Here is a 12,150-nt window from a genome sequence, read left to right on the forward strand (position 1 = left end):
TCAACTGATCTTCACTGTCATTCTCTTCTCTGAGGTATCCAAGCTCTAAATAATTTAGGGCATTTACTAACAATCTGTTGCATATAATTCTGTTTATTTCCTTTTTTCTTCTTCTTACAAGCAGTGGTTAGATTGGGCTGAGATCCACCAGGACAGTGACCAGAGCCCAGATCCTCAAAGTTACTTAGGTGCTTGACTCCCATTGAAATCAATGGGTGTTTGACTCCTAAATACCTTGGAGGATCTGGGCCCAGGTATTTTTCTGGTAGTTGCTATTTTGTACTTTAACTATACATTTTTTTAAAGTCTTTAGATCGTATGCTTGCAATGATCATCTTCAGAATGTGACCCAAATGTAAACCAAGGCAGAGTCTGTGTTTTAGTCCATGAGCGCTCTGAAGCAATAGTTCGGAGAGAAGCATGAACTGTTGCTTCATCTAAATGGGTTGGTAGCTCATTATGAACTAACTGTAACTTTCCAGCTGAAAGAACGGAAATGGAGAGAAGGAGGATGTGGGTTAGTTTCCTTATTTCCTAAGTTATTCACAGCTGGTGCTGTTCCTAACTCCCTCCCCCCCAGCCCCTCAGGTCAGGTTGGATAGGAGCTATTCCCTTTCCTCACACCCCACTTTAAAAAAAAAAAATCTTCTATGGTGAATGGAAAAATCACAACTTGTAGTAAAATGCTTGTTATCACAAGGGTGAAATGCTGTACTATTGAGAATGCAGAACATTGCACATGTGCAGATTGAAGGGAGGATTGAATAACAGTTGAATACAGTAAATTACACAGGTTCAGTTACATACACAAATATTACAGGGCATCCAATAAGGAGCAGAAAGGGAATGTAAAGGTCTTGGCATTTCAGTCTTCTCAACCCACATGTCTGCGTATTTGGTGTGGGGGACTGAGGGCGAACATGAGAGGATGGTGACATGTGAAGGCTATTTGCTACTCCTGCAATGATTCATGCATAGACAATGAGCACTGGCTCAGTCTGTGGTTAATGTGTTGCCTGGGAGAGGAGCACTGATCACTTTTCAGGGCACACCACGGCAGATCCTGCAATTTTTATAGGCTGTGCATGAGCATCCCCACACCCAGTCACTCCTGAGTTTTGCTTATACCTGCTCATGAGTTGTGTCTAGGAATCATCTACACAATCCGTACCAACATTAATGGAACACCACCCTTCTTTACACTCGACAAATACTCCACACCCTTCATGTGGCCTCCATCTCAATGAAATAGGGGGAGAAGCACAGGGATGTCTTCTCATTCTCTCCATGAGAGACAGGTCTGAAGATAGGGGCCTAGGCGCCACTAGTCCAAAGCAGGTGGAAACAAAGCATTTTCTCTCATCCTCACCATTGGCGAGTGAAAATAGGAGGCAGGAGCAATGAGACTCTTCTGTTCCTGCCCCCTTCCCCTGTGCCCAGCAATAGGAGGCCATTCCACGTATATGGAGATGGTTGCGGGAGAAGCCAGTGAACACAGCTTCCTTTGGCAGAACAACCTCCTGCACTTCATGTTACATATCACACTTCATGTATGCATGTATGCAGTGTTGTAGCCGTGTCGGTCCCAGGATATTAGAGACAAGGTGGGTGAGATAATTATTGTTTATGTGCCCAACTTCTGTTGGCAAGAGAGACAAGCTTGCGGGCATCCACTCAATGTGCAGTGGCAGTCAAAAAAGTGAACAGAATGTTGGGAATCATTAAGAAAGGGATAGATAACAAGACAGAAAAGATCATATTGCCGCTGAGAGCATGAACAAGTGGGAGTTGTCTTACCAACTCATGCTCTCTGTATGTGTGTATATATATCTCCTCAATATATGTTCCATTCTATATGCATCCGAAGAAGTGGGCTGTAGCCCACGAAAGCTTATGCTCTAATAAATTTGTTAGTCTCTAAGGTGCCACAAGTACTCCTGTTCTTTTTGCGGATACAGACTAACACGGCTGCTACTCTGACACTTGATCATTATCTGTTCTGTTCATTCCCTCTGAGGCACCTGGCATTGGCCACTGTCAGAAGACAGGATACTGGGCTAGATGGACCTTTGGTCTGACCCAGTATGGCCGTTTTTATGTTCTTATAAGCTTACACAGCTCTTCTTCAGGTCTGGGAAACATACTCAGTGTCACAGTTAAATACAAGGTGGAACAGGTTGTTTAACATAAGTAGTTAACACATATTTCAAGAGACTATTCAAGGTGAAATGTCCCATTAACACTCCTTCAGTCATTGGGGAGGAGGGAGGTGAGAAGGAAGGGAGGGGGGAAAAAGCATCGGAGGCAAGAGAAGGGGGTTGTTAGTGGCTTTTGGACTGTTGTAATAAGCCATAAATACAGTGTTTTATTCAGTCTATGATTTTTTAGTGTCTAGTGAAGTTATGAATTTAAGCTCCCAGGCTTGTCTTTTGAAGATGTTGGGCAGGTTTTCTTCGAGAACGAGGACCAAGAGGTGAGATGTAGAGTGATTGTTCTGTGAAAAGTGTTCACCCACAGGTGATATGGTGTTTTTGTCATTTTTCGGTGAGAGTTCATCTGAGAGCATAGTGATTGTCTGGTTTCACCCACATAGTTGTTATTGAAGCATCTAGTGCACTGGATGAGGTATACCACATCTTGTGATAGGCATGTGTAGAATTCATGGGCCTTGAAAGGTGTGTTGCGGGGGGTATTGATCATCGTAGCAGTGGAAGTATGTCTAACAGGTTTTGCATCTGTTGTTCTGGCAGCATCTGGTGCTGCTTTGAGTTGGTGACCTACAGTTTTATATGTGAATACTGTTTAATCTAACAATGATCCAAAGAGCAGCAGTTTCAGGCACAGCTAAACTCCTCCTAGTAGTCCATGTAATACAGTAACGCAAGTAAATGGTCTCAAAGATATTTGAGCCAACCTACATGAGATGCTCTTAGCCTCCACTGAACTGAAAACTGGAAGCTATGATTCTGTTCCAAACCTGAGTCTTCCAGCTGGTAGTGCATTTTATCTCTATGTGTAGCACTAAGTGCCAGGTAAGGTGCATGTCATTGAAACAGCCTGGTTGGCAACTGGTGATGGTTAAATGTAAGGCCGTCATGTTGCAGGAAGACAAGTAAAATACTGTCTTTACAATATTAGTTGTCGCATATAACTTTTGATATAATGTCAGGCTTAAGTTATCTCCCATGCTTTGAAACCTTCTTCAAGTAAAATTTGAGTTTCACTGTCACCCAGTCTACTCAGTATCATACTAAGATTTTACAGGCATGGGAGAGCTACACAGTTTCTCGGAACAGTTTGTTGTAGGTCATGTCATTGTTTGTCGCTAATGCATTTTTCAGACACTGCCAGAAATAACACTGGGACCGAGGATTGGTTGGCCACTCTAGGACAGAGCTACTGCACAGCCTCTTCCTCAGCCGGAGGTACTTGGACTTCTTCAGAGCTCTCTCAAGAAATATCAAGATAATCACATCCACTTTTTCATCCATAAGTCTCTGGTGTGCCATGTAAAATGCTGTCTTAAAGTTGCCACTTGTTGTGTACTTGTTAGTCAGCACAAATATGGTTTTTCGGCTCAGTTGTATGCTCTGGGAAAGGTTGTCCAAAACTGGTTGCCCCGGCAGCCAATCTCTTTCTTCCAAACATAAATTGAACTGTTTATCTTTTTGATCTTCCAGGTTTTCAACTAGTTCTTTCAAGATCCATTCAGTTACAGCTGGATCTTCGTTATCGTAGGAAATAAAAGCATCATAGCAAGTTTCTGGTGATTGTAAACGCCGATAGCCCTTTATCTTGGCAGTGCAGAAATGGTAACTATACCACACATCCCAGAAATAGAGGTGACTTGTAACTGTGAACACCATCAGACACAGGATAGCTGACGCTGACACAGAGTACAGGATCACATGAGAGGAGTCCAATTCGCAGGTATACAGATCCAATAAAACCACACTCTTACCTTTATGTGCTCCTGGGCCTGCACAGGTCACATCTGTGGCCAGCAGAGGAATCGTAACCTCAGTCTGGTTGATCCACCAAACAAACCACACAGCATCACAAATGCACTTGAAAGGGTTGCCATGTAAAAGCAACATCTCCAGATTGCTGATAACATTTTCTGGGAAGCTAGATTTCTTAATTATTTGGATTTTGTTTGAGCTGAGGTCCAAGTATTTTAACTGGAAAGCATCTCTGAGAAAGTACTTAGTCAGCCGTCGTATCCTATTGTTCTGTAGTATCAGTTTGTGGAGGGTTGCAGAGCAATTGGACAGCTCCCGGGGGACGGTACTCAACAGATTGTTGCTAAGATCCAAGGCTTCCAGTTTCTCCAAAAAGTGGAGTTTCCCCCAGTTGAAAGACTTCAGCATGTTATTGGTTAAGCTGAGTACCTTGAGCCGTGGAGGCATGCCTTCAAAAACACCAGGAGGCAAAAACCTCAGAGAGTTGTAGGAAATGTCCAGTTGCTCTAGGTTAGTCAGATTCTTGAAAAATGACAAGTATCTAGTATCCCCATCTCTCCATAAAACATCTAAGTGATTTCCTTTGAATTCCAAAGTCTGAAGAGAATGACTTTCCATCCCCATATTAGTAGAAGTGGAAATTTCATTCCCATTCATCATCAGCTTCTTCAGAAAGGTCAAATTCTTTGTAAAATCAAGCTTGTGAGTAATACCTTCTGCCAGAAAATAATGTTTGTTATCGCTCAGGTCTAGAATTTCCAGATCTTTTAGTTCCTGGAAGGCAGCCGAGTACAGCAAATCAATCCGATTGTTAGAAAAATCCAGATATTTCAGTCCAGACAGAGGGTAGAACTCACTTCCATTCAAAGTCTGGCTGATAGCATTACCTGACAAATTGAGGCATTTGAGGAAAGTGAGGTGCTGGAAGTCAGAGGGGTTGATAAAAAATATGTTGTTTCTGCTTAGATCCAGAGTTTCCCCATAACTGAGGCAGTCCTCATTGACGAAAGGTTGGAAGGAAGCAGACTCTTTGTCTTTGGATTTACAACTTCGCCCATACTCATCATACCTGAAATAATGCATTTCCTGCACCATTTGGGTTTTGTATTGATCTACTGAAGCCATGGGGATAGAACAAAAACCATGATTATTAAATTCACCTGAAGAAGGAGATATTTTATTTACTGAGAGGTCTATCATTTTAAGAGATGGGAATTTTTTAAACATACTCAAGTTAGCGAGTTTGATAAAATTAGTTCCCAGGTCCAAGACTGTCAAATTTCTAAGATGAAGCAATGGACGTAGGTTTTCTTGACTCAATTCTCTGAAAACATAACCCTTAACCCTCAAGATTTCCAGGTGTGAGAGGGAGGAAAATGTCTTAGACAGGTTCAAAAATGAAGAATAGACCTGAAGTTCAAAATTAAAGGAGAGATCCAGCTCTACGAGGTTGGGGATAAAGTTCAAAAAACAAGCTTCTCCAATTTCTTTGGCCAGGAAATTTTGGGAAAGGTCAAGCACTTTGAGATTCTTGGTGTTCTTAAACCAGCTACTGGGTACATTGTGAAGGGAGTTACTGTGAAGGCGCAGAATTTTTAATTGTTTTAAGGCATCAAAGGCCTTGTGATGGATCCAAATTGGGGCATTATTAGGGCATGGAGTACATGGAAATGGGGCATTGTAACAGCGAGGGCAGTTGCCACTTAAATCAAGAATTTCCAAATTGTAAAGGTCATTTAAATCATGTTCCTGAACTTTTTGAATCATGTTATTGTAAAGGTACAGTTCCTTTAAAGTGGATGACAAATTGTGTGGAATGTAGGTTAAATTATTGGCTTTCAGGGACAATACTGTTAAATTTCTCAAGTCCTGGAAGGCTTCTTCTTCAATTTCAAATGAAACATTGCATGGATTACGGTAATAGCAGTTCTGTCCCAGGTACAACATTTCTATGTTTCCAAGTTCTGACAAATTCTCTTTTGTAATGGAAAAAATGCTGTTTGCTTCAAGGCTCAGCAGGCGTAAATTAGGAGGAAGACCCCGAGGTATTTCTGATAGCTGATTTCCATCTAAATACAATGACTCTAGCTTTGTGAGAGTGGCAAAGCTGCTGTTCTGGATTTGCAGTCTCCTGGTGCACACATGATCCTTTGGCCCCAGTCGAACAGGCACACAGTTGCACCTGAAATCAATCTCCACAAGATTATCAAGATGGACAAAGGATGTTGGGTAAATGTTTGGAATATGGTTAATGGTGAGAGTCAGGTTGGTGGTGTTACTAGGAATCCCAGGTGGGATTTTGGTCAGGCGACGATCACTACAGTCCACTATCACATTGGCTTTTGAAGCTTCTACCTTCACATCACACGGTAAGCTTTTAGGAAACCATCTGGCTGACAGCAGCTTGGAAAACAGGAAGAGCAAGAGGAAGAGCAATCTGTTTGAGGGCCATGTGTGAAAGGCCTGAAAAGAAGGAAAGAAACGCACATTGATTTAGTACAGCTGCAATATATATCTACAATTATTCTTCCTTTAACCATTAAATATTAGATCCCAAAGTTCTCTATTCAATAAAGCACTAAAGAACATTAAAGAACTTACTCAAAAGTGTTGTGAAAGACAAATTAAATTCATATACCAGGGAATTCTCTTTGGTACTCTCCATTTCCGTGCACAGCTACATTATACTCATGTAGGCCCAGAGAAATCCATCTGAAAACTTGTGTGGAATTAGGTAGCTCAATTTAAAAGGATTAAATAAACCCCACATATAAATCTATCAAAACAGTCCAGCTGCATATGTTAACTCAGCAAGGAGAGATCTGACATTTGTTTCTTTTCACACTCATGATTTTCCCCTATATTGTACTTCTGTATATCCTTTGAGAATGTAGTAATATTATAGTTAAAGGTATAGGAGAAATGTTTCAAAGAGTTCGTTTTAAATACACAATAAGTTGTAGCTGTACAAAAGGAAGCAGTGAAATGACTATTGCACAAATTGCTGTCAAATGCACAAAATAAACAAATGGAAAAAATAGGGTGTTTGTGTTTTTAAGATACTCAGGTTCAGTTTACAATGGCGTAAGGGCTGGTCAATATGGAGACTTAGTATGTGGCAAGTTGGGGTGTACATCTACGGCAGACAAGCCTGCTGTGCACTAACTGGCCAAGCGGACCCCTTGCCACGCACTAGAAGTTCCGTAGAGCACTTCGATCTACTGCTGTGCGCTATAGAACTTTCAGTGTGTGGTAGCGGGTCCACTCAAAAACTTTGTGTGCAGCGGGCTAGGCTAGTGTGCTACACATTCACACCTGGCTTGATCTCCATGTGGCCAAATTGTAAATTTTCAAAAAGTGACTAGTGACTTGGGTGCCCAACTTGAGACACATTAAAGGGGCCTGATTTTCAGCAGGTAGATGCTCAGCACCCTTTAAATCAAAACAAAATATACTATCACTATTTAACAAAATCACTATATACTTTTGAAAATTCAGGCCAGTAAACTAAGGTGTCGATGTAACAATGATAGGTTAAAAGGAATCAAGCAGAGGTGTACTTTTAAATTGGCTGTGTCCCTTTAACAAATAATAATAGCTAAATAAGAGAGCCAAAACCCACAGACTTTTCAGTTCACAGAATCTCCCCAAATGAGCTCTCTTTTCACACCTATCTTTGTGATTTTGGCCACTCTTTTTATTTATATTTGTATTGGTATGGGGGGACAGGAATGGGGAAGTAACCTTTCTTGGTAGTCTAGTGGACATTTCCTTCTTTCATGTGTAGTCACTATTTTTTTGTTCAAGTAATATTATTCACTGAAGTTGTCAATCACCTGAATTTCAATACAACTGTAACTATCCTTATTTACTGTGTTATTTTGGGACTGGCTTTTATCTGGATCTTTTTTTGATTGGTGAATACATTCAATGAAAACTTTAAAAAAATTCAGAATTAAAATTTCTCCCTCAGTAATTGATGTGTAAGGAATGGAGAACAAAACATTACACACAGTGCTTTTTAATGAAACGAGGGAATGTATTGACTAAATGTGGATGTTCAATTAAGCAGCTAATTACATTGAAAATCAGATGCTTAACCAGATGCCACAAGGTATGCCCAAGTGTTTCTTCAGTCCTGTGTGAACATCTTTTTGTTATTACAAGCCACCTGTTAAACTGAAAGTCTGGGAAAGTGCTGTTGAACACTAATTCAGACACACTTGGTAGGTAACATAGGCATTTTTAATATTTAGTTTTTCATGTTATATATGTTCTGCACACTTAAGTTGCTCCCCTGCTGCTCCTCCACCCCAAAATAGCCAGCCCCAGATGTATACAAAGGAGTTAACAAGAACTGAAAGAGACCAACCATGAGAAATAGATGGAAAGGCTTTCATGTGACACTGCATTTCTGTTCTCTAGGGTTAACAGTTGGTTTAAGAACTTCAGGAGATTTATTCTATCAACTTTCCAATATAAAGCTTCAGTACTAAAGTATGGACATAAAAAGTCATTTACCTAGGGTGACCAGATGTCCCGATTGTATATGGACAGTCCCGATATTTGTCTTTTATAGGTGCCTGTTACTTCCTACCCCCGTCCCGATCTTTCACACTTGCTGTCTGTTCACCCTACCTGATCCTCATCCAATTGAAGTCAATGGGAGTTTTGCCATTGACTTCAATGGCAGCTTGATTGTGTCCTAGAAGATGTTTTATGTCAATGAGACAAATTTCATTTATTTTCACATAAGGTTCAGATCAGTTCTCTAAATTCCTGAGGAACTTCAACCTTTCCCATACTGTGACTTCATTTGACAACACCAAAAGGTGCCAGAACCCTCCTACACTTCCATGTAGCCATAGAGTAAGAGAAATTGGTTGCAACCTCCAGGTTGAGAACTCGTGATTTAGGTGAGATCGGTGAATAACGGGATAATAATAGTAGATAAATTAGGTAATATGCAGAGGAGCAATTAAAAAAAAATCCCCTGCGCAACTCAATATTTTTCATTAATAAACAATGGAGGTGGTGAAGGAGGAGGAAAAAAGGGAGATAAAGAGGGGAAATATTAAAAAAAAATTAACTGAAAACCAAATTAACTGGGGGAAAAAACCTGAAAAAATTAACTGAACTTTGAACAAGATGAAAAATTACCCACTGAAATCTTCATTTGGTTGGAAAAGGAATTATTTTTGTTAAAAAAGTTACAAGAGAAAAATTTCAACAATATTATTCATCACTTCATTTTAAGGAGCACATTTAGTAAACTCAGTAACAGCACATACACGATCGGTAACTTTTATAAGGGATAAGTAAATACATAAATGATTATTAGAATAATGAAAATTGCTACCAAAAGGGTGAGCTACAAACAGCTGCTCCTCTACCGACAGCAGGATCTTCTCCAGAACCATGAGCAGGATACTTGAGGCTATACACCAATCATGAGAGCTGGAAGAGATGTCCACAATTTCTAGCACAAGGTTGCTAAGGAAGCCTCAGGCTCCCTAGCTCCTCTCCAGAATTATGGGGTGTGTCTGCCACAGAAGTCAGTGGGAGTTGCTCCACAAGTACTATTATAGGGAAAGACACGTCTAATGACAACCCATTGTGGGTAGCTCAAAGAGCCTGCTGGGAGTGGGAGCAGTGTGTTTCAAGGGGCTTACCTGGCAGAAGACCAGAGAGGCATCATCATGTGTCAGGAGGAAGAGAAGAACAGGACATAAGGATGCCTGTCCTTCTCCCATCCCCCAACAAAGACCAACGTATGTTTGTTGAACTCGAACTTTCAAGTTCAGGTTTGTACAGGTCTTGCTGTAACAGAAATGCTGTTGGATTCTTCACTATGATGGTTCCCTATGGACAATTTAGACATGTTATTGAAACCTGTGCTTTGACACTTTTTAGATACATTCCTTAGAGAAGGATGGTGCTGTGATTAAGGTATTGGACTGTTACTTGGGAAACATGGGCTCAATTCTTAGCTCTGGCACAGGCACTGACTTTTGGTTTTGCTGTGGGTGATTTTGAAGAGGGGTGTGTGTTGGGGAGGGGGGCGCTCTGCCAGCTTGGGGAGGGGGGCTATTTTCAGCATGTTTATACGCTTCTTTTATAGTCTAGTTATTGAATATGTGTCTATCATTGGTATCTTAATAATTTAATGATTATTAAGATAGTAATGAACTACATAATCATATTACGAATTACAGTATATTAAAATCATTGCACTCATCTACAAGCTGTCTTCATTAGTGACCCAGTCTAAAGACATCACATCTCACTGTGTAGCTTTCTGGATGAAACTGTCGGCAACACTGTGGCTCATGAGGGCAGTACTGGGTTTACAATGGCACCAGACGCCGGGCCCACCCGCAGGAGGGGCCCAGTTCCACCTGCATTCTGCCCTGAGGCCCCATCCTCACTCAGCCTCTTCCCCCTGAGGTCCCATCCACCGCTCGCTCCTCTCCACCCCCTCCCCCCTGTGTGAGTGGCGGCAGGAGCCTTGGGGACAAGAGGCCAAGTGGGGGCGGGTTCTCAGAGCAGAGTGTGAGCTGAGCACCCCCCCCTATTTTTTTTCAGTGGGTGCTTGAAGCCTGGTGCACCCATGGAGTCAGCGCCTATGTCACAGGCTTCCTGTGTGATCCTGGGCAAGCTACTTAGGGCCAGATTTCTAAAGATGTTTTAAGTGCTTAAAATGCAGCTCTGTACTTTTGAAAATCTCAGGCAGCTATCTCCTATTGATTTCTGCATCTTTAGGTGCCTAAATACCTTTAAAAATCTGGCCCTTAACGTGTCTGTGCTCAGTTTCCCACCCATGAAATGGGGGAAGCACCACTTCCGTTCTTTCCTCACATTCATCTGTCTTATCTATTATGGTTGTAAGCGCTTTGGTTAAGAAACTGTCTCTCGAATTATTTGTCCACACTGCAGACTACTATAATACAAACAAGAATAGTGACTTTCCAAGTTCTTTGTAGAAAGGAGATGGAATTAGCAATAATAATTTGTGTCAAAGTCTTTGGAGTAAAAGAAATTGAAGTTAAAAAGAATAGCTGCAACCGTTGCAGTTGTTTTCTGCGTAGCCAGTGTGTTGCTATTGTTGGAAGTGCAAAAAGGGACTCTTTCTGCCTGATTAACATTTGATCAAGTGATCTATCCTCTAGGCAAATGCCAGCATGTCATTGTTTCATGTAAATCAACGTATTTTTATAATCTGACCGTGTAGCTGTCCATGACAATGTAAGGACCAATTATGACTTGTATAAACCCTATCGAATCCACATCTGACTTACAGTATTCATCAAATATTCAGAAACAATGCACTGAGAATATTTTCTAAATGGACTTTTATCATCCCTCTTTGTTTCATACAACTTTTAAAGGCAAAATATAATTGGAGCAGAGAGAGAAAATAGCATCCCAAGAGATATGAACATTCTGGAAGATATTATTATTAACCTACTATAATACTAAACTTGCAATAAAATAGTAGGAGCAAATGTTATCTGTCCCCTGATCTGTGTTATTGTATAATGCCAACTATAATCATTACGACAAATTAGGTAATTGGTGTTGGGAAGGAAAGGGAAGAGGATACAGTCTGAAAAATCCCTCTCTCACCCACGTTGCAGTTCCCGTTCCACAGAGCTCTAAGAATATGCTTAAAGTGGAAGCTGAACCTACCATTTTCTGTGTTCTTCCAAGACTTAGAGATGACTTTTCCCCGGTGAAAACTGCAAATCAAAGGGAGACAACAGCTTGAAAGAGGTGCTCACTGCTTCAGCTCAGGTACAGAAGAAAGCACAAAATGGCATAACTCGCTGAGACAACAGAATAATGTTAGGATACTATTGTTTCTTCAGTCAAGATGAAACTTGAGAAATCAATTACATGTTAAACAGCTGCTGCTACTCACTTCCTCAAAGCTATATAGTTAAATTAAGCCTTTGGGACCTCATTTATTCCAGCCCACCCTCTACCCTGATAAGAACAGCTCAGGGTTTTATTTGTACTTATTTTCCCCTTTTCCCAGAGTCCACATTTGCTCATGAAGAAGAGGTGCACTGTCACAGATTCTATATAGCAATTCACTATCAAGTTTGCCATGTTTTTGTATAGCTTCCTTTTCAAATGGCCTGTTTTAGACAAATACAATCTCTCTCTCTCTCATACCTTCAGCGGC

The 12,150-nt window shown here is 40.9% G+C and overlaps 1 protein-coding gene across 1 annotated transcript; it reads right to left on the minus strand.

Annotated features, from left to right (window-relative positions):
• Positions 1-2,163: 2,163 nt before the first annotated feature.
• LOC101946991 (toll-like receptor 7) lies at positions 2,164-11,791 on the minus strand. The gene is made up of 2 exons (XM_024108741.3): positions 11,652-11,791; positions 2,164-6,425 (listed from the first exon to the last, which is right to left on the minus strand). The coding sequence occupies exons 1-2, from the start codon at positions 11,652-11,654 to the stop codon at positions 3,276-3,278; spliced, it is 3,153 nt and encodes a 1,050-aa protein (XP_023964509.2). The 5' UTR covers positions 11,655-11,791; the 3' UTR covers positions 2,164-3,275.
• Positions 11,792-12,150: the final 359 nt, after the last annotated feature.

This window comes from Chrysemys picta, chromosome 1 (genome assembly GCF_011386835.1).
Source record: "Chrysemys picta bellii isolate R12L10 chromosome 1, ASM1138683v2, whole genome shotgun sequence".
In the NCBI taxonomy this organism is placed as follows: domain Eukaryota; kingdom Metazoa; phylum Chordata; order Testudines; family Emydidae; genus Chrysemys; species Chrysemys picta.